The 23,339-nt window shown below is 52.7% G+C and overlaps 2 protein-coding genes across 2 annotated transcripts in view; one reads left to right on the forward strand and one right to left on the reverse strand.

Moving 5' to 3' along the window:
- ZNF710 (zinc finger protein 710) overlaps positions 1–3,242 on the forward strand; it is a 74,387-nt gene extending 71,145 nt beyond the window's left edge. Inside the window, exon 5 of the mRNA XM_070775134.1 lies at positions 412–3,242. Within this exon, the coding sequence (XP_070631235.1) occupies positions 412–581 (170 nt within the window). The 3' untranslated portion in view covers positions 582–3,242. The remainder of the gene's footprint in view (positions 1–411) is intronic.
- A 1,767-nt stretch (positions 3,243–5,009) lies between these two features.
- IDH2 (isocitrate dehydrogenase (NADP(+)) 2) lies at positions 5,010–21,358 on the reverse strand. The gene is made up of 11 exons (XM_070775137.1): positions 21,137–21,358; positions 12,705–12,796; positions 11,150–11,315; positions 10,497–10,657; positions 10,262–10,405; positions 9,273–9,409; positions 8,940–9,091; positions 6,478–6,590; positions 6,208–6,305; positions 6,041–6,133; positions 5,010–5,417 (listed from the first exon to the last, which is right to left on the reverse strand). The coding sequence occupies exons 1-11, from the start codon at positions 21,249–21,251 to the stop codon at positions 5,330–5,332; spliced, it is 1,359 nt and encodes a 452-aa protein (XP_070631238.1). The 5' UTR covers positions 21,252–21,358; the 3' UTR covers positions 5,010–5,329.
- Positions 21,359–23,339: the final 1,981 nt, after the last annotated feature.

Consider the following 23,339-nt stretch of genomic DNA (forward strand, 5'->3'; position numbering starts at 1 on the left):
CCACCTGCAAAGCAGAAGACGTGGGTTCGATCCCTCAGTTGGGAAGATCCCCTGGAGAAGGGAACGGCTACCCACTCCAGTATTCTTGCCTGGAGAATTCCATGGACAGAGAAGCCTGGCGGGCTAGTCCATGGGGTGGCAGAGTCGGAGAAAACGGCGACTTTCACTTTCATGACTCAGGAGGTGCAAGAGACCCCCCCCAGAGTTCAAATCCAGGCCTGAACTCACTCGGCACACATTTGAAAAGCCACGGGAGTCAGTCAGGTCCCCCCAGAGCAGGGCGGTAGAGGAAACCACTGAGTCTTCTGGAAGCTGTGACTAGGAACCACTCCTTTAGTTCTGCTTCCTGTGTGGGAGTGACTGGCCATTCTCACAGGCAGCAGCTAAGCTTGACTGTGCCCTCTCTTGCAGACCCCATGATGGAGCTGACGGGCACAGACCCCTCTGAGCTCGACAGCCAGCAGGAAATGGAGGACTTCGAGGAGAACGCCTACGCCTACGCGGGTGTGGATGGCAGCGCTGAGGCCAGCGTCCTCTCCGAACAGGCCATGAAAGAGATGGCCTACTACAACGTGCTATAGCACAGGCCCGGCCGCCCCGAACGGGCGAGGAGGGCGTGGGGCGTGCCGGCTGCCTCCCTGCAGCTGAGGAACGAGCTGCTGCCCCACTGTCCTGAGCCCTGCCCTCCCACTTGGTCATTTGCACCACTAGGGACTTGGAGACCAAATGGAGACTGTACTACTGGCCTCAGCTGTGAACCCAGCACAGGCCCCAAGCATGGTGGGGAAGGAAGGATGACCCGGGAAGCCCAGGTCCCCATCTCCTGGGCCTGCTGCTGCGGGAAAAATGCGGATGGGGGCTGTTTGGGGACAGGCCACTAGGGCAGTGGTTCTGTCTCTTCAGGCCCAGCAGAGCGGGGGCAACCAGTGTTGGGGGGCTGCCCTCATGGCTCCTCAGGGGCCCTGTCACTGGAGAAGAGATCTCTTGAGCCATGGCGTGTTTCTCCTCTGGACCATCTCCTGTCTCTAGGGATGGTGGAGCTCTTGTGCTGGTTGGTCAGCCCTGCTCCCCACCGTCACCCACTCCCATCAGCCCATAGACTGGGAAAAGCCCAGGCCGAGTCCCGTTCCCCACCCAGTCCACAGACAGCCAGGCAGGGCCCTCTGCCTTCTACCTCCTGGTGCCCTCCACACTCTCTGCCAGCCAGGCATGCATGCGGCCCATAGGAAAGCAGGGTGCAGCCCCAACCCTGGCTACCATCCTCTCCAGCCAGCCCCCAGAAAGCCCCCATCTCACAGCCCTGTTTGGTTGGAAATGGGTGTCCCAAAAGTGGATTCCAACAAAATGTTATCCAGGGCAGCACGCCAGGGTCCCCTGACAAAGCCAGGACATGCAGTGCATGAGGCACTTGCTAACAAAGGTGGCGGCCCCCCAAGTGAGGGGAACAGGGAGGGGGTCACTGGGGACCAAGAGGGGCTGTCCTCAAGGAGGCCAAGGATGGCTTGTGGGGGGGAGGGGGGACTGGACTTTTTCTTATTTAAGGTCTAATAAGTATGCATTTTGAGGATGGGGACAGCCAAGAGTCACCAGAGTCCTAGGAAGAGCAACATATTTTAAAAAGGAAGACCATAGAGGAAAAAAACAAAAAAACCCTTTTTTTTTTTGAGCAAAGGGGGGTATTTTGAAGGTAATTTATTTTTTTTTCTTTCCAAATCTGCGTCACCTATTCTCTTTTCTGATGGACATCATTTTCTTTTTCCCCGCGGAAGCTTTCTTGTGTGCTGTGCATGCTTTGTGGCTCCCCAACCAACCAAGAGCAGCCCAGGGACTCGGGGTGGGGATGGAGGGGGTACTTGCTGGTCTGGCCCTGGAGGGCGCGTGCAGCTGTGGGCAGGAAGCCTCAGGAGGCGAGGGCGAGAGGCAGGAAGGGGCAGAGCCTGGCAGGCCCTCCACCCCTGCCCGGCCCCTCCCGCCAGTGACTCGCTCCATGCCGTTCAGAGCAGCGGCCAGAGCTCCCATGCCTGCCCGCTCTCAGCCTCTCTGTCCCCAGCTCCTGCCTCGGAGCTGAAAAAGACTGCAGGGCCCCCGGGACGGTGAAAGAGCACACTGAGGAATGCCAGGGCACCCAGACTCCCACCCACTCGCACCCTGAGGACTGTGAGATGGGGTGGGAGTGGGGGCAGGCAGGGCCATCCGCAAAGGCACAGGAGGTGAGGCCACGGGCCCCAGGGAGCAGCTGGGAGGAGGTGCCCCCAGAGCTGTGTCCTTCCTGAAGGACCAGTGGCAACCCACTCCAGTATCCTTGCCTGGAGAATCCCCATGCACAGAGGAGCCCGGCGGGCCACAGTCCATGGGGTGGCAAAGAGTTGGACACAACTGAGTGACTAACACACACACACACACACACACACACAAGCCAGGCCTCAGGGTGGCTGAGATCAGGATGGGGGGAGGGGAGGACACAGAAGCCTCAGGATCAGGCAGCCAGGTGCCCCTTCCTTCTTCACTAGAGTTCATGCTGAGCAGCAAATGGGAGGACTGGGGGTCCTCACTCACCCCAAGTGTGGCTCTTTAGACCCCGAGGCCCCCAGCCTCCCAGGTGCCCGCCATGACGACCCTCAGGTGGCAGTGACCCCGTCACTGTAGATGACATTTTCTCCTGCTGAGCAGAAGCGTTGTCCCCTGCAAACTACCTCTTTCCACCACGTCTTCTCCCCCCACCCCAGGTACCAAAAACAAAAACCCATATCTCCTCCTCCTCCTCTTTCCGGCCACCCGGTGGCCTTGGTCTTGGAAGCCCACAGGACAAGGTCCAGCCCCCAGGCTGGTGCTCTCCTGTCTTCCCCCAGCCCCGCCATCAGCACCAGCCCTCTGAGAGGTTCCATACTTGAACAACCCCCCACCCCCACCCCTGCCCCGTGCCTTGGACCTGGGCAAGGCTGAGAGAAGGAAGCAGCAGCACAACTCACAATCTGAGCTGGGGGGCGAGGGCGGCGGTCTCAGCAAGGCTCCAGTCCTCACCCTGCCCCGCCCTGCCCCAACCTGTTCAGAAGAGGCTCTTGAGGCCTCTCATGTGACTTGGAAACTCCTGGACGAACTCCATTCTAACTTATTTTGACATGTATACGAACCAACTGTTTTAGAAATTCCACTCGTGCAAAGCCCTACTGTGTTTTTATGTTCCTGTTTCAAAGAGAAGTTTACTTAGCAATAATTATAAATAAATGAATATTCTTTAGTGAGGTGACTGCGAGTGCTTCTTTCCATGGTTCTGGGTGGAACTGTTCTCACCCCTTCCCGGGAAGGAACCCCCTATGAGTACTTCATTCTCCAGGGGGCCCAGAGGAGCACCTGACCGTCCTTCCCACTAGAATGGCCACCTGCAGGGCTCTGAGCCCATGAGAAAGGGGTGCCGGCCAAGACCCCAGAATTCCTACCACTTGTAGAGAAAAGCTGCTTTCCCACCAACAGGCCTCCAGGACAGAAGCCAGCTCCTGGTGCCAGACTGGGCTTCAGAGGCTGTGTCTCCTGGGGAGCTGCCAGCCCTTGGCTGTTCACTGATGGGGAAGAAGGCCTGGAAACCTTGAGCTTCCCCCAGGAGCTGGTCCGGGCACAGCCAGCATGCCAGCCTTTCCTCCTCCAGCCCTGGGATTCCAGTGATGACTGGGAAAGAATGGGCTTAAAACACCTCCATGGAGATGGGCGCCTAGGAGCCCATCTCAAAGCTTCCAGGTATCTGGTTTCAGGAGCCTACAAGAGCCCGCCCGAATTTGGGAAATGGACTTCGGGTTGCCAAGTGTTTATTTTTTTCAAGTCAAGACCTGAGACCAGGTATGGGCTTCCCAGGTGGTGTGGTAGTAAAGAATCTGCCTGCCAATGCAGGAGACACGGGTTTGATCCCTGGGTCAGGAGGAGGAAATGGCAACCCACTCCCAATATTCTTTCCTGGGAAATCCCATGGACAGAGGAACCTGGCGGGCTATAGTCCATGGAGTCACAAAGAGTTGGACACGACTGAGCACAAGACTGCACTTTTTTTTTTTTTTTTAAGACTGCACTTTAACAGTAAAGGTTCTGGGTACCATCCTGGTCACAGAACCAAGACTCATAAGCCACACAGGATGGCCAAAAAAAAAAAAAAAGTCACAACTCTTGCCCAGGACATTTAACACCAAAAGTAGAATATAATCCCTGCATAAAGCACAGCCCTTTAAATTGGATCTGTTTAGCTGTATTGCTTGCTTGCTTGCCAAGTCGCTTCAGTCCGACTCTGTGACCCTATGAACTGTAACTCGCAAGGCTCCTCTGTCCGTGGGATTTTCCAGGCGAGAATACTGAAGTGGGTGGCCATGCCCTCCTTCAGGGGATCTTCCTGACCCAGGGATCGAACCGCATCTCTTACATCTCCTGCGTTGGCAGGCAGGTTCTTTACCACTAGCATGTATAAACAACTCTATAATCTTAGTGTTCTAGTTTTGCCAAAGAATAGTGAAGAGGAGCCCGAGTCTGGGATTCAGTGGCCCGGACCAACCACACAGGAGCCCCACGCACACTCCCAGGCTCAAGCTCTAAGCAACCGTGGGCAAGAGAACTGAGGCGGTGACTCTGTGGGACCTGTTTTGAGGACTGAGAAACAGGCAAATCAAGAGGTCTGGAGACGTTTAGAAGGTTAAAACCAACAATGACAAAAAATATTGTTGGTTAAAACCAACAATAACAGCAACAACAAAACACAAAAAAGTATAACCAGAATCAAGTGGGAAGTGATTACTCTCAAAAAGGAGAAGAGGATATAGAAACCAGAACGTGCTGGGAAATCCCAGTGAACGCCCCACGAAGACCTGCTGCCCGGTCACCCCCACCCCCGCACCCGGCCCCTGCACCGCAGAGGCCTGCGGCAGCCTGGGCATCCCAATCTGCCCCTGCTGGAATCCACCAGCCCTTTGAAGGCGTCTGCCTCTTCAGCCCTGGCTGCCTCCTTCCCCTCAGGGACAAACACAGCAGACCTGTTTTGTGAAGAACTTTTTAGTAGCTAAATATGGCACCATGTGTCCCGAGGGCAATATAAATTACAGTATGCAAAAGATACCACCGGCTGAGGTAAAACACACTGTTTCTGCCTCACGTCACCATGAGGGGAAACACACAGATACTTTTAAAAACTTCTTGCTTATAAAAAAAAAAAACGTCCCCTAGAAAGGCCTCCTAACAGGGGCTAAGAGGCTCACCCTCCGCCGCGGGGCGTGTCGGTTGGGGGGGCAGGGGGACCCCTGGCTGCCCGCTCGCCTCCGGCCCGGCCAGCTCGGCAGCTGGCAGCAACCCTGGCCCGCTACTGCTGGCCCAGAGCTCTGTCCAGGTTGCTCTTGATGGTGTCCAGGAAGTCCGAGGTGTTCAGGAAGTGTTCGTTCAGCTTCACACTGTCGAGAGAGCACGTGCATGTGAGAGTGGTTCTGGCAGACGCCGCCCCGCCGCTGCCGCCGCATCCAGGGCAGCGTCCAGACAGTAGGCTTCTTGTGCCGTTGTGCGGAGGGCTACAGGCCAGAGGCTACCTGGAGCGCACTGTCAAGAGGCCACAGCGGGACTTCCCTGGTGGTGCAGTGGTTAAGAATCTGCACTTCCACTGCAGGGGGTGCAGGTTCAATCCCTGGTCGGGGAGCTAAGATCCTACATACAGCATGGAGTGGGCAAAAAAAAGCGGGGGAGGGGGCCACAGCAAACTCAACAGGAACCCAGCGAGGCTTGGCTTTGCTTTTCCAGATTACAACAGGCAGCTCAGTAAAGCTCTTCTGAGAGAAGCCAGGAGGTGGTTGTGGCAGGGGATGGAAGGCTCTGAGCAGCCGGCCTAGGGACAGGGACCCATTCACTGAGCCTGGTGTGGGGAGGCTAGCCCCAGCCACCATCACTCAGGGCCATGGACCTGTCCTGTCCCCTGGCAGCCAAGCTGACTTAGGAAGAAGCCTCTACAAGGGACCCTGGGCTACGATCCACCTGACCCTGAGCCCCCGGAAGCCCAGCCCTGCCTTGACCCCAGACCACTCACTTGCTGAGGCCGTGGATGCAGCCCGCCAGGTCCTTGGTCATGGCTCCGCTCTCCACCGTCTCGACGCACACCTTCTCCAGGGTCTGGGCGAACCTGCAGGGCACGGGGCAGAGTGAGACCCCAGCTGTATGGAGCTGGAGCCCAGAACCTGCCCAGAACCAACTCACCTGATGAGGTCCTGGTTCCCATCCAACTTGCCCCGGTGTTCTAGGCCACGCGTCCAGGCAAAGATGCTGGCGATGGGGTTGGTGCTGGTCGGCCGGCCCTGGAGGAAGAGGTCGCAGGGGGATGAAGAGCCAAGCAGCCAATGAAAAGGCCCCTTGGACACAGATGCCCCCTCTAGACTGACAGGACCAGGCCCATGCACCCAGCCCTCAGGGCCAGTGGGCTTGGGCTCCAGGGATAGAAGGGCACACAGCCACCGCCCTGGCACTCACCTTCTGGTGCTCCCGATAGTGGCGGGTGACTGTGCCATGAGCAGCCTCAGCCTCAATGGTCTTCCCATCCGGGCAGACCAGCACGGACGTCATCAGACCAAGGGAGCCAAAGCCTGGAGAGCAGGAAGACCCCCCTCAGTGCCAGCACCTCTCCTCAGGCACTTGTGTTGGGTCTCCAGGGCCCAGCACAGGGCAGGTGGCACTCAGAGGTGGTTCTCATTCACCTGCTGGCATACACCCACATCCTCTACCTCCACGTGCCCCAGAATCTATGGCCCCCCAGGGCGCAAGACTCCCCCCGCTCCAAAGTTCTACCCACCTACCCTGGCAGGTGACCAAGAGGCTCATTCAAGCAGGAAGAATAAAGCCTGTGGCCAGCTATTTTACAGTCATCACTTTATCTGCTCTTTTGAGTATGTGTGTTAGTTGCTCAGTCGTGTCCGACTCTTCGCAACCCCACACACTGTAGCCCGCCAGGCTCCTCTGTCCATGGAATTCTTCAGGCAAGAATACTGGAATGGGTTGCCATGCCCTCCTCCAGGGGATCTTGCCAACCCAGGGATCAAACCCAGGTCTTCCAAAATGCAGGCAGATTCTTTACTGTTTGAGCTACCCAGGAAGCTCTCTGCTCTTTTAGGCCACTTGAAAGTTTTACGATTTGGGACATCCCTGGTGGTCCAATGGATAGAACTCATCACTCCCAAAGCAGGGGGCATAGGTTCGATCCCCGGTCAGGGACCTAGATCCCACATGACGAAACTAAAGATCCCAAAGGGCGGCAACAAAGATCAAAGATCCTGTATGCCACAACAAAGACCTGGCACAGTCAAAAAAACAATAAATATTTAAAAATTTAAAAAGAGCTTTGTGATCTACTTCCAAATTTTTTCAAATCCAGATGTCAATGTTTACTATGGTCAAGGTCTCCTGGGCTTCAAAAGCACCCCACAGCACCATAATAAGAACTATAAATGCCCAAGAAAGAAAAAGTGGGCAACTTCTAGAGGGAAATTATTTGCCTAAGAATTTTTGCTGTTGGGGCAGAGAAAGGGGGATCCCTTCTCCATTTTCATGTGGGACCTTCATACTCACTAGTCCTTATACACTTCATGCCTTTCTCTTGTGTGCTAGGGCTTGTCATCCTTCCATCCTAGATAGGAATTGTTCTAGTGAGAGGGTCACACTGAACTTTTCAAAATAAAGTCGAAGGTTTTTATGAAGTACAGAGACCCTCTGCCTTTTCACTGTAGCCTGACATGGGTTTTACTTTTTCCTCATGGGAGCTAGACCTCGCCTCCCTCTCTCACAAAGCCTGGTTTCTCTTCCACTCCCTATGCATGCATGTTGCCTCTTCCCATTATCTTTCTTGCTCTCAGTCCCAATATGACTGTATCTGTGCCTGCTCAATTGTATCCGACTGTCTGCGACCCCATGAACTGGAGCCTAGGTTCCTCTGTCCATGGGATCCTCAGGCAAGAATACTGAAGTGAGTTGCCATTTCCTTCTCCAGAGGATCTTCTTGGACCAGGGATCGAACCCTCGTCTCCTGCATTGGCAGGCAGATTCTTTACCACTGAATCAGCTGGGAAGCCCCTCGTTCCCATTACAACTGAATATTTCTTTCTGTTCCTCCCTAATGGCTTTCTGCTGCAACTCAGCTTGTCTTTTAGGATGCTGTAGGGCTGGGGGGTTTGCCATCATCCCCCAATATTCTCCTATATCCACAAGATTTACTGTGCAGAACAAATTCTTTGCAATTTAAAGACCATCTGCTTGTACTGGGTTGGCTAAAAACTTGGCCAAAGATGTTACAGAAAAACCTGAACAAACTTTTCAGTCAACCGAATACTTACTCCCATTTTTCTACTACAGCCAAACCTCGTCCAAATCTGGAGCCAAGCAGAGTCACCTGGCCCTTCCATGCGCTGTGCTGTGCTAAGTCACTTCAGCCATGTCTGACTCCTTGTGACCCCATGGACTGTAGCCCACCAGCCTCCTCTCTCGATGGGATTCTCCAGGCAAGAATACTGGAGTGGGCTGCCATGCCCTCCTCCAGGGGATCTTCCCAACCCAGGGACTGAACCCGTGTCTCTTGAGTCTCCTGCATGGACAGGAACATCTCCTGCATGGATAGGCCCTTTCACGGATGGGAACAACCTCAGGGCTAACAAGCCTGGCCTTTAGGACCTAAATTGCTGTGGACTACTTCCTCTGGAACAGCAGCCTTAGCAATAACCCAGTCCAAACATAACAGATGACCCTTCCTCACTCAGACACCAGAGAGCGCCTGGTCCATGTGTCTACAGCAGACCCTGTGATGAGCAGGCAAGCCCCAGTCCAGCTGCTCCACTGGAGCAGTTTCCTCCCAAAAGGGTGTGCAAACCAGCGCACCGACTCCCGGCCCACCCTCTCTCCCAGCAAGGGAAAAACGACGGTCCACCCCATCCCCGCGGGGCGCGTACCCTGGGCCAGGATGTCCGACTGCACGTCTCCATCGTAGTTCTTGCAGGCCCACACAAAGCCGCCTGAGGACTTGAGGACCTGAGCCACCATGTCATCAATGAGCCGGTGCTCGTACCAGATCTTATGTTTGTCGAACTCAGTCTTGTAGTGCCTGGGAGCAAAAGGGCTTGTGGTGAGGAAAGGGCAGGAGGCTGACAGGTTGGGGAATCCCTCCCTGAGTCTCAGGGCCAAGACAGACACACTAGGACAGCTTCCCCGGGTGGGTAAGACTGAGCGGACCAGGAAGGAGGGTCATGGACTCCCTGGGAAACAGTAAAGGGAGAAGCCATTACTTCTCAAAGATGGCCTGGAAGATGTCCTTGAAGCGCCCGTCGTAAGCTTTCAGGATGGTGTTCTTGGTGCTCATGTAGAGTGGCCACTTCTTCTGGATGGCATACTGGAAGCAGCTGTGTGCAAAACCTGAGATGGACTGCAGGGAGAGAGAGGTCCCTGGAGTGGTCCCCCAGGCAGGCCCAGCCCTGGGAACAGCAGTCCCCTCCCCGCACTCGACCCAGGCAGTCAGGGTTCACCCAGCCCTCTGGAGTGAGGATTCCGTGGACAGAGGAGCCTGGCGGGCTACAGACATGGAGAGTTAGACACGACTGAGCGACGAACACTTTCACTTTTTATTTTCCTGGAGTGAGCATCTGCTGTTGCTGCTGGCCCAGCACCCTACTCCCAATTTCTGGGAGAAAGCAGACGCCCAGCTTTACTTGGAAAAGCTATCACCTTCCCCATTTCCAAAACCATATGGCTAGGGTGGGGCCATGCCCTCAGCCCACCTACTTGTCTTTCCTGTGTCCCGGGTTTATCCAGTCAGAGCCCTTCCTCCCCTGGGCCTTCACGATTGGCTGGGAGATGGCCATGTGACCCAAGCCATCTACTTTTGCTGGAACCAGGAGCCAAAAAGGCTCTTTTCTGCCAGGATAGCCAGGTTGGCAGGGATAAGCCCGGAGCCAGTGTTGGCCATTTCTTCACGGCCTAAGAATGAGGCCAACCACAGAGGAAAGGAAAGCCAAGAAATGGGGGTAGGGAGGGAAAGAAGCACTTACCCAGTTTGCTGTAAACCAAGAGCTGACAACCAATATGCCCCAAGACGCACCCGAGAATGAGCACAGGATGCTAGGCGTACCATAGGGCCCCCTGAATACACTTAAAGATGCATTTGCTCTCAGGCCTCAGACCTTCAGGCCACCGACACAGGAAGAGTCAGAACCACCAACCCGATGTGGCCGGAGACAGAGACATGGGTGGGGGAGGGAGCCCAGGCGCCGCTGCTCACCTCATCCGTGTTATACATGCCCATGCCCACGCCACCAGCAGGAAAGTTGTACACCTCCCATTCCTTAGGGCCGCTGCCATCCTTCGGGGTGAAGACCACCTTGAATGTGCCAGCCCGGTCAACCACAAAGTCTGTGGCTTTGTACTGCAGAGACGAGAAGATGGCTCAGGCCCAGGGCTCCAGCTGGGGGCAGGTTGTCCCAGGCCCTCGGAGCCCCACTCCCACCGGGGCCAACCTGGTCGCCGTGGGCATGCCTGCCAATGGTGATGGGCTTGGTCCAGCCAGGGACGAGACGCGGGATGTTCTTACAGATGATGGGCTCCCGGAAGACCGTTCCCCCGAGGATGTTCCGGATGGTTCCATTGGGGCTCTTCCACATCTTCTTCAGCTTGAACTCTATGAGGACAAAGAGGAAGTGGCCCCACTGCAGCCCAAACCTTCCGACCAGGATTTGAACCCTAAGCGGGAATGTAGCTAGAAGGGGGCTCCTAAAAACCACCCTGGGGAAGCAGCAGAGTCGAGAGTGGCCATGGGCGCTCCTGAATCAGATTTCTTAGCTTCAAGATCCAGCTGTGTCACCTCAGGCAAGAGCTCATAAAACGAAACCGTTGATAAAACCCCTGGCCTTTTGGCTTGTTGTGAGACTTAAATGCATGTTGTGTGTAAAGTGCCCAGAACAGTAGCTGGCACACGGTGAGCGCTCTGTCAGCCGTATCACTGCCGCTTCACGCTGGGCGGAACCCAGCCTGACGAACCTGGCAACACACAGCCTCAGTCCAGACGCTGTGCTTCCAGCCCCACCCGCCAGGCTCAGCCTAAGACAGCGACCCTCCAACTCCTTGTCCCCACCCCCACCGTCCCAGCTGCCCCACCCCCACCCCCTCGCACCTTCCACACGGGCCTCGTCGGGGGTGATGGTGGCACACTTCACAGCCACACTGTACTTCTGGGTGGCCAACGCAGAGTCGATGGTGACCTGATCATTGGTCTGGTCACGGTTCGGGAGCCCCAGGTCGAAATACTTGAGCTGGACGTCCACGTGGGGCAGGATGAGCTAGAAACAGACAGCCAGGGCCAGGCATCAGCCCAGATTGACTGGGATTCAGGGGCACCTGGGTTCACCCCGTGTGGAAGGGGAAGAAGAAAGACTTCTGGAGGGCTGGCCAAAGCTGGCAGGAAGCTGGGGCTCTGGAGAGAGGCTGGCAGATCAGGCTGAAGCCCCTTGGAGGGCTCTTCCCCAGCGTGGACCACATAAAACACCACCGATCCCCCGTGGTGGCCCATCAACTCAGCCAAACCCCACTCCAAACACATCTAGAGTTCTCCGAACAGCGGGTTCCCTCTCCTTCCCCATTCAGAAGCGGCAATTCTCAACCTTGTTCTTGGGGACAGACACACAAGGCGGGGGTCTTCACATGGACCGTGTATTCCCCTGGGCAGACCCAGCCCACAGAGACTCTGGAGCAGTCAAGCAGCCACCCTGGGAACCACCTGCAGTGGTGGCTCAAACACATCACTGTCCCCAACAGACACCACGCCACGACTCACGATGACATCCCCAGACCGCTAAGGAAAGGTTCATGATCCCTGCTCATCTTTCACTCCCTCAAGGGAGTGCATCGGAACGCAGTGGATCAAGACAACATACTCAACTGTACTTCAATAAAAAATAAATTAAAAACAAAAAAGAAACTCCTAAAGGATAAGTCAACCTGTGCCAGCTCTCTGAAAGGAGATAAATATGCAATCTGCAACACAGATTGAATTCCTCCAGTGTGTTTCTTATATTTCCTGTATCTGTATATATGTGTTAATTAATCTGAAGAGTAAAACAAAAGCTTAATTTAGCCAAAAAAAAGACATGATATGCGATTATGTTTAATCACATTCTTTAAAATGCTTTAACCTTGGTACAAGACAAAGATGGCTGAGGACAGTCCCGTGCCTGATCTAAGTCCACGCACCATGACTATTGAGACTGCATCACGGCTAAAGTCCATAGGCCGAAACAAAAAATTCCCCCATGATACAGTGAAGACCTGACACAGCCAAAAAAAGAAGTATTTTAAAAAATAATAAGAGCAGGGACTCCCCCGGTGATCCAGTGGTTGAGAACCTGCCTTCCAATTCAGAGGATGTGGGTTCAATCCCCGGTCTGGGAAATAAGATCCCACATGCTGTGGAACTGAGCCTGAGAGCCACAACTAAGACCCAATGCAGCCAAATAAATAAATATTTTAAAAATAAATAAAATAACAAGGCCCATGAGTGGTCTGGACATGACAGAAGGGTGGGTGGAAGGAGACAAATAGGGTTGCTCCTGCCCACCAGGGTGATGGGTGAATCCCGGGGACCTGAAGCAGGGCTCAGGAGACAGGAGCTGGGACTGATCACTGAGCCCAGCCGGCCATGTGCAAGGCCGCCCACTTTGGGAGGGAACTACCTTCTCTTTGATGAACTGCCAGATAATACGGGTCATCTCATCGCCGTCCATCTCCACCACTGGCTTCGCCACCTTGATCCTCTTGTCGGCATCTAGAACCAGACACACGCACAGCATATCACAGCCGTGAGAAGAGGAGGTCGGTGGGAGAGCCCTTCTCCTCCTGGCCAGACCCACGCTTCACCACGCAGGGAGGCGTGTCAGCCAGGTCCCACTGCCCAGCATTCGCTCCCCCTCCTGCAGAAGCAGCAAGTGAATTATGTGTAGCCGGATGACTCACTCTCCAAAGATGTGCAAACAGATTTTTTTTTTTTAATCTAAAAAGGAAGAAAAATGAGACCCAGGGAGCATGGCTTGTGTCAGGGTCAGGATAGATCCCAGGGCCTTGGCTCAAGCATAGCCTCTGGATGCCCCTGTGGGCCAGACGGAGAGAAGCAGAAAGCAAACACAGGCTCCAAATACTTCTTCCCCCAGGGAACAAGATGGAACACGGCTGGCACTGCTCCAGCTCCTCCCAAGGTGCAGTGGGGACTTTGGACCTTCAGCAAGTCTGGTCTAAAGCAGGAGTGGCCCTGCAGAAACCTGTTGGACCTGTTGGGCTGTTGTAGAGCTAGCTCGCTTAATTTTCAGATGCATCTTCTATGAGTTAATGTGATGAGAGCCATCAATTTCTTTTAATGTACTTGCTGTTAAGTTGCCCAGTCATGTCCAACACTTTGGGACCCCATGGACTGTTGCCTGCCAGGCTCCTTTGTCCATGCATGGAATTCTCCAGGCTAGAACACTGGAACAGGTTGCCATTTCCTTCTCCAGAGGATCTTCCTGACCCAGGGATCGAACCCCCGTCTCTTTCTTGACAGGTGGAACCTTCACTGCTGAGCTACCAGGGGAAGACCTTTAAATGTACTAAGGCTACCATAATCCAAATCCCTAAGGAGAGGTCCATTTGGGGCCAGTCCTAAAGGTTTCAGCCTCAGCTTGGGCTCCACTCAAGCTCTAAGCTTCAGGCACAGCAGCCTGTGGACACCACACCTCAGTGGGGGAGTTCAATGTCAAGACCACAGCAGGCAGCCCTCCCAGCTGTGTATGCAAATGTCAAACCCTCAGAGACCACAGGGCCCGCTTATTTACAACCAGGTGTCGAGGGTAAATGGCCTTTCCTGAAACACCTCAACACAGCAGTGCCCACCCTTAAAGAATGAGGGGGGGAAGGAAAACCGACTCAGATGGTAAAGAATCCACCCGTCATACAGGAGACCCAGGTTCAATCCCTGAGTTGGGAAGATCCCCTGGAGAAGGGAAAGGCAACCCACTCCAGTATTCTTGCCTGGAGAATCCCATGGACAGAGGAGCCTGGCGGGCTACAGTCCATGGGGTCACAAAGAGTCGGACACGACTGAGTGACTAACCCTATCACTATCACCATTGATAACAGAGAGAGCAAGAGGCATTATTATCAAAGTCAAGTGTCAGCCTTCCTCAAAGCAACTGCCCAAAGGAGCTGGGAACAGGGATCGGAGGTGTGAGCCACAGCAGCAGAGGCTTATTTTGTTTGTGGGGTGGGTCTTCTTGTTTGTTTGTGGCTCATTTTGTTTGTGGGGTGGGTCATTTTGTAGTGGGTCTTTTTTTTTTTTTTTTCCTTTTTTTTTTTAATGCTGTTTGGTGACCAAGGCTTAAAAAAACAGGCCCTTTCAACAACAACAAACCTGATTAATAAAGGGGCAAAGGACTTGAATAGCTATTTCTCAAAAAACCGTCAATAAGCTCATACAAATATGTTCAACATCACTAATCATTAGGGAAATGCAAACCAAAACCACAATGAGACACCACCTCACACCCCTTAAGACAGCTACTATCAAAACAAAAACAAAAGCCATAAAGTAACAAGTGTTGATGAGGATGGAAATTGGAACCCCTGTACATTGCTAGTGAGAATAGAAAATGGTGGGGCCACTATGGGAACCAGTATGACGGTTCCTCAAAAAATTGATTAAATAACTAAAAGCCGGGTCTCAAAAAGTTATCTGTGTAACCATGTTTACAACAGAATTATTCACAATAGCCAAGAGGTGGAAGCAACCCAAGTGTCCATCAACAGATGAATGGAGAAATAAAGTGTGATATGAACATTCAAGATGAGAAAAGAACCTTTTGGAAACTAATCCAGGATGTTTAAGAAAAAACTTTTCACCAAAAAGTTAAACTATGTTCATGATTCTGAGTTTTTTCCAAAACTGGGCCCCACACAACTTAAACATGGATGTACTTGCTTTCAAACTAAAAAAGGAAGCGCTTCCAAGTTTCGGGGATGGATCTGGCCCTACCTCAATAGCCTTTGCCACTTGTTCTTTTGTTTCAAATTCCACAATGGTAAATTCCCTTTGGATCAGACTTACAATGTGGTATACTTATATAAACAACATCACCACCTTTCCCAAATAACTTATTTGTTTTTGAGAAGAAGATCTTTAATTTAAAAAGCTTCTCTATTGGAATGGATAAAGAAGATGTGGTACATATATACAATGGAATATTACTCAGCCATTAAAAAGAATGAAATAATTTGCAGCAACATGGATGTACCTAGACAGTGTCATACTGAGTGAAGCAAGTCAGACAGAGAAAGAAAAACATCGTATGACATCCCTTATATGTGGAATCTAAACAACACCATCAATCGGCTATATCCCAATACAAAATAAAAAGTTTAAAAAAAAAGTTTTTCTTATTTTATTTCTAATTACATGCATTATTACTTTTGGAAATTACAATGCAGCTAGTAGCAGAGACTTATTCAACCCATTAAGTCAAACTGGGGACCTCATAAACTGTAACACCTACAACAATTCTCCATAAGTATATGACAAAGCCTTATATGCCTGCTCCTATGGAAACTTTCGGAGAAGACAATGGCACCCCACTCCAGTACTCTTGCCTGGAAAATCCCATGGACAGAGGAGCCTGTTAGGCTGCAATCCACGGGGTCACACAGAGTCGGACACGACTGAAGTGACTTAGCATAGCATGGAAACTTTATGTAGTACTCAAATACTTTTTCAATTCAGCTGTGACTAACATTTTTGGGAAGTAACTCATAATAAATTAGAAATAGTATTAAGTATGTAAGGATTTAATAACTATATCACCCAAGCTTTTCACAATTCCTATACCTGACTCAGAAGAACAATACATTTTAATCTGAATATTTTTTAAAATGTGCTATATATAGACAACGAAAGCCTATTCAGCCTTAAAAAGGAAGGAATGCTGACACGTGCTAAACGTGGAAAACACTTGAGGACATCCTGCTAAGTGAAGCAAGACAGTCACACAAAACACAAATATTGTCCGATTCTACTTACATGAGGTACCTAGAGTGGTCAGAATTACAGAAACAGAAAGTAGAATGGTGGTTACCAGGGGCGGGGGCGGGGAGGAAAGGAAGCAGAGTTGTTTAATGGGTACTGAGCTCCAGTTTTGCAAGATGAAAAAGCTGTGGAGACTGCTGAACAACGAGGTGAGTGTATTTTACTCCGCTGAACTGCACACATGAAAATGGTTAAGGTGGAAGTTTTTCTTGTGCAGTTTTACCACCGTAAAAAAATAGGAAATTAAAAAATGCTTTTTAAACCAGTTTAAACCAGTTTAAAAAAAAAAAAAAGATTATACATAAAAATCCAGTCCTTCTTAAAGAAGGAGTCACTTCATCCCACTGAGCCCCTGCTCGCCCACAGCAAGGATGAAGGACAGGCTGATAGAGGTCAGCCTCTCCCTCTGTCCGAGCCCTGCCATGTGCCCTCCAGAGCACCCCAAGGCATCTGAGTTTGAAAGCTTGCCTATTGTTTAGCCACTATGGTGGAGACAACCCCACCATCTGCCTCTCTCTGGGAGACAGGTGGTGACAGGTGACCTGAAATCCAAGTAACAGTCACCATGAAATCTTCAGATGACCCACTGCACAAATACTATCCTCTTGGGCCGAGTGTAGGATGGAATTACACCAGTCCCAAGAGGTCCGTTAGGCCAACTCCCAGCCAGGGAACATGGAGTAAGGATTTCAAAACCCAGCCCGGGTTTCAGGATCTACTTGCTGCTCAAGTAAAGAGATCTAGCTTCTGAGCTAAAGGGCCCTCCCGTGACAGGCACCCCTCACCCGCCTCTGTCTATGTGACTGGTTGCACCACATTCCCACCCACGCTCCTGTCAGCAGAGAGACCTAGTAGAATGTGGGGGGAAGCCCCCAATTCCTGAGGGTTCAAGAAGGCTGGGCAGCAATTCCAGAAGAGGCTCTAGCATTTTCTTTGGTGTCCTCCTTCACGCCTGCCTTTCTCTTGCATCTACGTCCAAACCATCACAAACATTCTACAGGCTCTTCCTACAAAATAAGCCCAGAATCCAACTGCCACCAAGGTCCAAGCAACCCTCCTACCAGGTCCCTGATGCTAGCAACGGTCCTGTTAAAATGTAAATCAAGTTACACTCCTCTCAAAGCCCTGAAAAGCCTCCTCTTTCACTCAGAAAAGGCCAAAATCCTCCAAAGTGGCCTACAAGCCCCCCCAACCCCCACAGCCTGATCTCATCTCCCATCGCACGCTCTGAGCCAGCCTGACTTTCTGCTTCTCCAACAAGCAAAGGTACCCTCCTGCATCATGGCCTTGGCATCAGCATTCCCTCTTCCCCTGAACACTAAACGGCCTGTTTTCATTCCCTTATTCCCTCAGTACAGTAAGTCCCCTACGTATGAACTTTCAAGATGCAGACTTTCAAAGATTCGAACATGCATCTGGTTCCAGCAAGGAACCGGAACCCGTGCCACCAGCATCCGGCGTGAGCGACACCGCAGCTTGCCCTCCGTCTCTTGCCCTCCGTCTCATGTTGCTGACGACCCTTCCGCTCTACCGTCTCCCACCTCCACTCAGTAACTCTTCGTGCCTGTTCACTCGATGCCAGCACCTGTGTGCCAGTGTTGTACTGTACTCCTGTACTTTTCAAGGCACTGTTCTGTACAATTAAAAATGTTTTCTTTATTTTTTTATGGACCATTCATGTGAAAAGTATTATAAACCTATCACAGTACAGTACTAAATAGCCCATTGTGTTAGCTGGGTACCTAAGCTAACTTTGTTGGACTTACGAACAAATGGGTCTTAGGAACAGAACTAGGTCGTATAGGAGACTTACTATCCTTCATTCACTGGGGTCTTACCTGGCAGCCCTACCCAGACCTTCGCCCGCATCTTTCTGCCTTATTTGTTCTCCTTGGCTCTTGTCACGTACATCACACTAGCCAACTTCGACCTTGTCTACTGTCCTTCCTCACATTAGGATTTAAGCTCCATAAGTCTTTGTCCCTTATGCCCAGCTCTGTCCCCAGAGTGTCCCTGGCACAGTGCCTGGCACATAGTAGAAGCACAATATTTGCTGAAGTCCATGAATGAATGTCAAGCTACGGTCAGTTCAGTCTGGTCAGGGCTGCCCTGTCATAACCTACTCTTTGGTCAGAAAGTTACTCCATCCCCTCCCCCATCCCGGGATGCCTTACCACACAGAGGCCGGTGAGTTCTCACCACGAAATGGCACCAGACCATCACGAATGTACTTGGGTGGCCAGGTAACGGGCTGGAGTAGCTCACAATTTATCGCGTTAATATTTGCCATCTGTTGGCATTTTAAACATGGGTTTACAGAAGTGTAAACTCCAGAGCAAGTCACAAGGCTGACTTCCTGTAATCAGAGAGCAATTTCCAACACCCCATCCTGGAATCAGTAAAAGAGGCCTCAGCTTTCCATAAAGGATCTGGGGGACAGGCCCCAGGCCCTTCCAGAAGTTTTTCTTTAAAACCTACAGGGCCGAAACATGACCACCCAAAACACCCCGGATGGGGTACGTGCATGCTAAGTCGCTTCAGTGTGTCCAACTCTTTGCAACCTTATGAATGTCAGGCTCTTCTGTCCATGGGATTCTCCAGGGAAGAATACTGGAGTGGGCTGCCATGCCCTTCTCCAGGGGAGCTTCCCAACTCGGGACTCAACCTGCATCTCTTATGTCTCCTGCATTGGCAGACGGTTTCTTTACCCCTAGCGCCACATCTGCGGAGAAGGCAATGGCACCCCACTCCAGTACTCTTGCCTGGAAAATCCCATGGATGGAGGAACCTGGCGGGCGCAGTCCATGGGGTCGCTAAGAGTTGGACACGACTGAAGCGACTTAGCAGCAGCAGCAGCAGCGCCACGTCTGATGGGGTAGCTATGGTCTTATCTGATGCAGCTGAAACAAGGCTCAGTGGAGAACACGTAAGAACACTACTGATAGGTCTGCACAACTTCGAACAATTGTTAAATAATTTCCTCTGAAATCTAAAAGGGTAAACAAGTCACCAAGATCTGAAGCAGGTCATGGAGATCTGAAAAGTTGAGGAACAGGGGGGTGAGGAAATTAAGAAGTTCCAAGGCTAGGAGCGGAGCGAAGGAAGGCCAGATAAAGTTCCCGCTGAGCGGTTGAGAAGAGCCCACCCTCACTTCCCCAGGCGAACTTATCAAAACCACCACCAGCAGGAGGCCTGTGAGTTGCAAAACTAGAAAGAGACACGTGTGGGAATTACCCGGCAGCAAAAACACAAGAGTATTTTAGCCAAAGCATATTCTTTTCTTGTCATCAAGGGGAATGCCAAGTATTCTGTCTCCAGCAGTGTTGCCAAGTAACAAGCTAGCAGAGGTCACAACTGTACGGTCGCATGCATGTCCAACTCAAACACCAGGCTTTCTCCTCATTAATAACTAAACCCCTCTTAGGGGCTTCTGAAAGGACCTGCCACTGGCTGCTCTTTTTACATGTTACCAAAATTCAGGCCCCCAAAGGGGCTCTGTTTTCTTGTTTATGTGGTTTTTTTTTTTTTAATTTAATTTTGTTTTTTACCATATGTGCAGAAGAAAAAATAAAAGGGAGAAGTGGCGAATGTATCTAACTCCTGCCATATTTTGCTGAAGGTGGTGCCATATGGGAAACTTTGTCTGGGGTCTGGGGACCCATGGAACCTTGAGTTGCAGGGCTGGCTCCTTAAAGACAAATTCCATGAGTATACAAAAACAGAAATGCCCCTTTCTCCTTGAAAGGAGAGGGCCGGGGCCTTTCTGGGTTCTGGTCAGCTGCTCCCACACTAGGTTAAAGATTACCTACTCCAGCAGTAAGACCAAGTTGCCTGGGCCCCACCCCCTTGTCCTCACTCCAAGGGGCTGCGGGCCAGGCAGGAGAGGGGTTTCCATGGCAACAGGCAGTAGCCAGGGCCAAGGGACCCACATTGTTCCCTGCCTTTTGCAGCCTGCGATGGACAGCCAGGGGGCAGACCAATGTCAGAGGGGCAAGCCTGCCTTGGTAATGGAAGTTCAGGCTGCTGCTGCTGCTGCTAAGTCACTTCAGTGTTGTCCGACTCTGTGAGACCCCACAGACGGCCGCCCACCAGGCTCCCCCGTCCCTGGACGCCCTACTTATCAAGACTACTGTCGTTTCGGGACTTCCTTGGTGGTCCAGTGGCTACGACTCCGTGCTCCAAATACAGGGGGCCCCAGTTCGATCCCGAATAAGGGAACTAGATCCCATATGCCGAAACGAAGACCTGGCAAGGCCAAAAAAAAAAAAAAGACTACTGCCGTCTCTCCGAAGCAGTGGACTAAGGGTACCACAGAAGTTATGACGCACGATTTGGAAAAGTGACATTTTGGTTCGGTTGCCAGGTCTCCTGGTCGGGTGAGCTGGGCAGGGCCCAGGAGTGGCGCGGGAGCCGGCTGGCGAGAAGAGGCCGGTCAAGCCAAGGACAGGCCCCAGGATGGAGCTTCAAGTGCGTCGGCAAGGAGAACGGGGGCGTCCAAACAAAGCGAAAATAAAAAGGACGCTCCTCCAGCTGTAGCCTAAAAGGCTCCAAAAATAGCCGACGAGTGCCTGACAGCGAGCAGGGGTTACCTAGCGCCCAGGGTGAGAAGGAAGGGGAAGTGGCTGCCTCCTCCCTCCCCTCCTTTGTCTGATCGGGGACCGCGCCGAGACCCTCCCTCTCGCTGGGGAACGGGCCAGGCGCTCCGGCACGCACTCGGTTGCTTTGTCTCCCTCCAGGAGCGCAGGGCGGGCAGGATACCCTCTGAGCCCGGGATACCCCCAGAACCCCCTGCGGGAAAATCTGGGGGCACAGGGCTGCAAGGGCCGAGATCGCCCCGGGCTACCAGTTGCCAGCTTTCTTCAAGTCCCCACCCCTGCGACTGGCACAGCCTGGAAGGTGGGGCAAGGGAGCAAGCCCCCGTGCGCCGGCTCTTTGTGTGCTCTACCCCGCCGTCCCCGGCCCGCGGGCGTCCCGGGTCGCGCTCGCTGGTCCCCGCCCGGAAGGCCGCCACGTCGCGGTGCCGGGCGCGCACCCCGCCCGGACCCTCCTCGTGGCACTCACAGTGGCGCCGCGGCTGCTCTTGCAAGTTGGGGGCTGTCAAGGCTGCTGGCGCCCAGGCCGACCCGGAGCCAGAGGCTCTGCAGAGCGAGCGTACGACTCGCAGGTAACCAGCCATCCCGAGCGGGTGGGCGGTCGGACTGGCGGATGAGCGAACGAAGGAACCCGGGTAGGCGAGATCCGAGCGCCGGCTGCTGCCTGGCGGCGGGCTGCGAAGGCCTGCGAAGCGCGGGCCGCGCGGGCAGGGCCGGGGCGGGGCTGCCGGGGCCGCCACCCTATTGGGCCTCACCGGGAGGAGGCGGAGTCCGGCCTGGGGGACTCCTCCCCCGGCCCTGCACCAGCCGAGGCTCCGCCCCCGCACCCCGCGCGGTTCCCTGGGCACCGGAGGAGGCTCGGCTCCACGGGAGCGAGAGGCGAGTGAGACCGTGATCCCTCTACAGGTAAAGGCCAGACCCTGGAACACGCTGAGACCGACTGGCACCCGGGAGCAGGGGATGGGAGCTGGAGGATTGGGGGACCCGTTAGCGAGGAATAACTCTCATTCCAGGATGCCCTATTTAAACCAGAGTGTCAATTGCTGACGCATCAGCTTAAGCCCAAAAAGGCAAATTTGAACAAACAACTGCATCCTTCGCATTGGCTGGGCTGAAATTTCCGGGCGCATTAAACCAGTGCGGGTTCCGCGTTCTTGAACTAAAATCATGGCCACCTCGGGTCTTCTCAGATTCGCTCTCAGATCCTCCTACGCGTTAGGTAGACTGACCCGACTCAAGAACTGGAGTCCCACTGCTTCAGCAGGTCAAGCTGCTAGTCCTCGAAGTCATTCAGCGTAGCCAGAGTCTGTACCCTCCCTTCCGAGAGGGGAACGATAACAGTAACAGGGCTGCCAGAAGACTTGGGTGAAAAAACATATGTTAAAGCCTTGACACACCCTGTACAACCACCGATGCTTATCAGGCAGTACTCAGGCAGCCTGGCTGAATAATCTACCAGGCACGTTTTTGCCTGTTCATACAAAAGACAATACTGGTCGGTTCTGCCATAAACAACCAAAGTCTCAGCTGGGGCTGGGTTTTATTTAGAAACATCTGAGGCCAGCCCCCCACTTTCCCAGTTACACCAGCTCCCTCCAATGCTAGCCACCTCTTTCTGCCCTGTGTTCCCAGCTCTCCCCTTCATTGCCTCAGAGTCAACATTGCCAGATGGAGCTGGGCCAGCAAAGTGACCTTGAATTACTGACTTCAAAGTTTCCTTCTCCCTGCCTCAGCCAGGCAGAGCTACCGCTTTGGCCCAGAGATCTAGTAGATTGGGCCCAAAGCGGGGCTGTTTGGGGGCCCCCCCAAAGTCTAAGGCCTTATTCAGAGGCCTGATCTTGAGCCAGCATGTCCCAGAATAACCCATCATCCCTTTCATTTTGTTCCCAATTCTCTTGCTCAAAACCCAAGTAGAAAAAAGAAAAGAAAAAAACAAAAACCCACAAGCAGAGACCGTGGAAGCCTCTGGTATTTGGCTTTCATGCCATCCTAGTATCATCAGGTACAAAGGCCTCACTGTTTATACCTATAAACTGGGAGAATGCCCTCCCCCCCAGCCTCCTTTTGGCTCAAAAGATCAGATTCTGTTATGTACAACTTACCTGTACTGCCACATCTGAAATGGTTATAAAGAAATTGCCCTCCACATATTGTTTCTTTATATTGTGGACCAGGGTATTGAGACCTGGCAAGAGGCAGTACTAGAGTCTCAGCGTATTCCAGAGTCTGGCCCTTACCTGTAGAGGGATCAGGGTGGGAACATATGGGTCCTTTGCAAGCACAGCAGCAGCCCGGGATAATCAAGGCAAAATCTTCCGATTAAACTCTTCTCACTGCCCCACCTCCCAGGGCTCCAGCTCTATGGCAGCCTTGTCCATCCAGTATCATTTGGTGAGGCGGTTGGTGTCAGCTCCATTGGTTCAGAGAGGTTAGAACACTTGCTCAAAAAGACACAGCTGGGAAGTAGCAGAACTCTGGTTCATACGCATGAAAGTGAAGTGTCAGTCATGTCCGACTCTTTGTGACCCTGAGGGTAAAGACTGAGTGATATGCATTTTGTTTGCTAGGCTCCTCTGTCCATGGAATTCTCCAGGGAAGAATACTGGAGTGGGTAGTCATTCCTTCTCAGGGATCAAACCTGGGTCTCCCGCATTACAGGTAACTTCTTTACT

The sequence above is a fragment of the Bos indicus genome, chromosome 21 (genome assembly GCF_029378745.1).
Source record: "Bos indicus isolate NIAB-ARS_2022 breed Sahiwal x Tharparkar chromosome 21, NIAB-ARS_B.indTharparkar_mat_pri_1.0, whole genome shotgun sequence".
Taxonomy (NCBI): Eukaryota; Metazoa; Chordata; class Mammalia; order Artiodactyla; family Bovidae; genus Bos; species Bos indicus.

Coding starts and splice junctions, on each gene's coding strand:
- IDH2 (XM_070775137.1), bottom strand. CDS start 21,251: ATGGCTGGTTACCTGCGAGTCGTACGCTCGCTCTGCAGAGCCTCTGGC. Junction 12,797..21,136: donor AGAGCAGCCGCGGCGCCACT/GTGAGTGCCACG, acceptor GTCTGGTTCTAG/ATGCCGACAAGAGGATCAAG. Junction 10,406..10,496: donor GGCATGCCCACGGCGACCAG/GTTGGCCCCGGT, acceptor TCGTCTCTGCAG/TACAAAGCCACAGACTTTGT.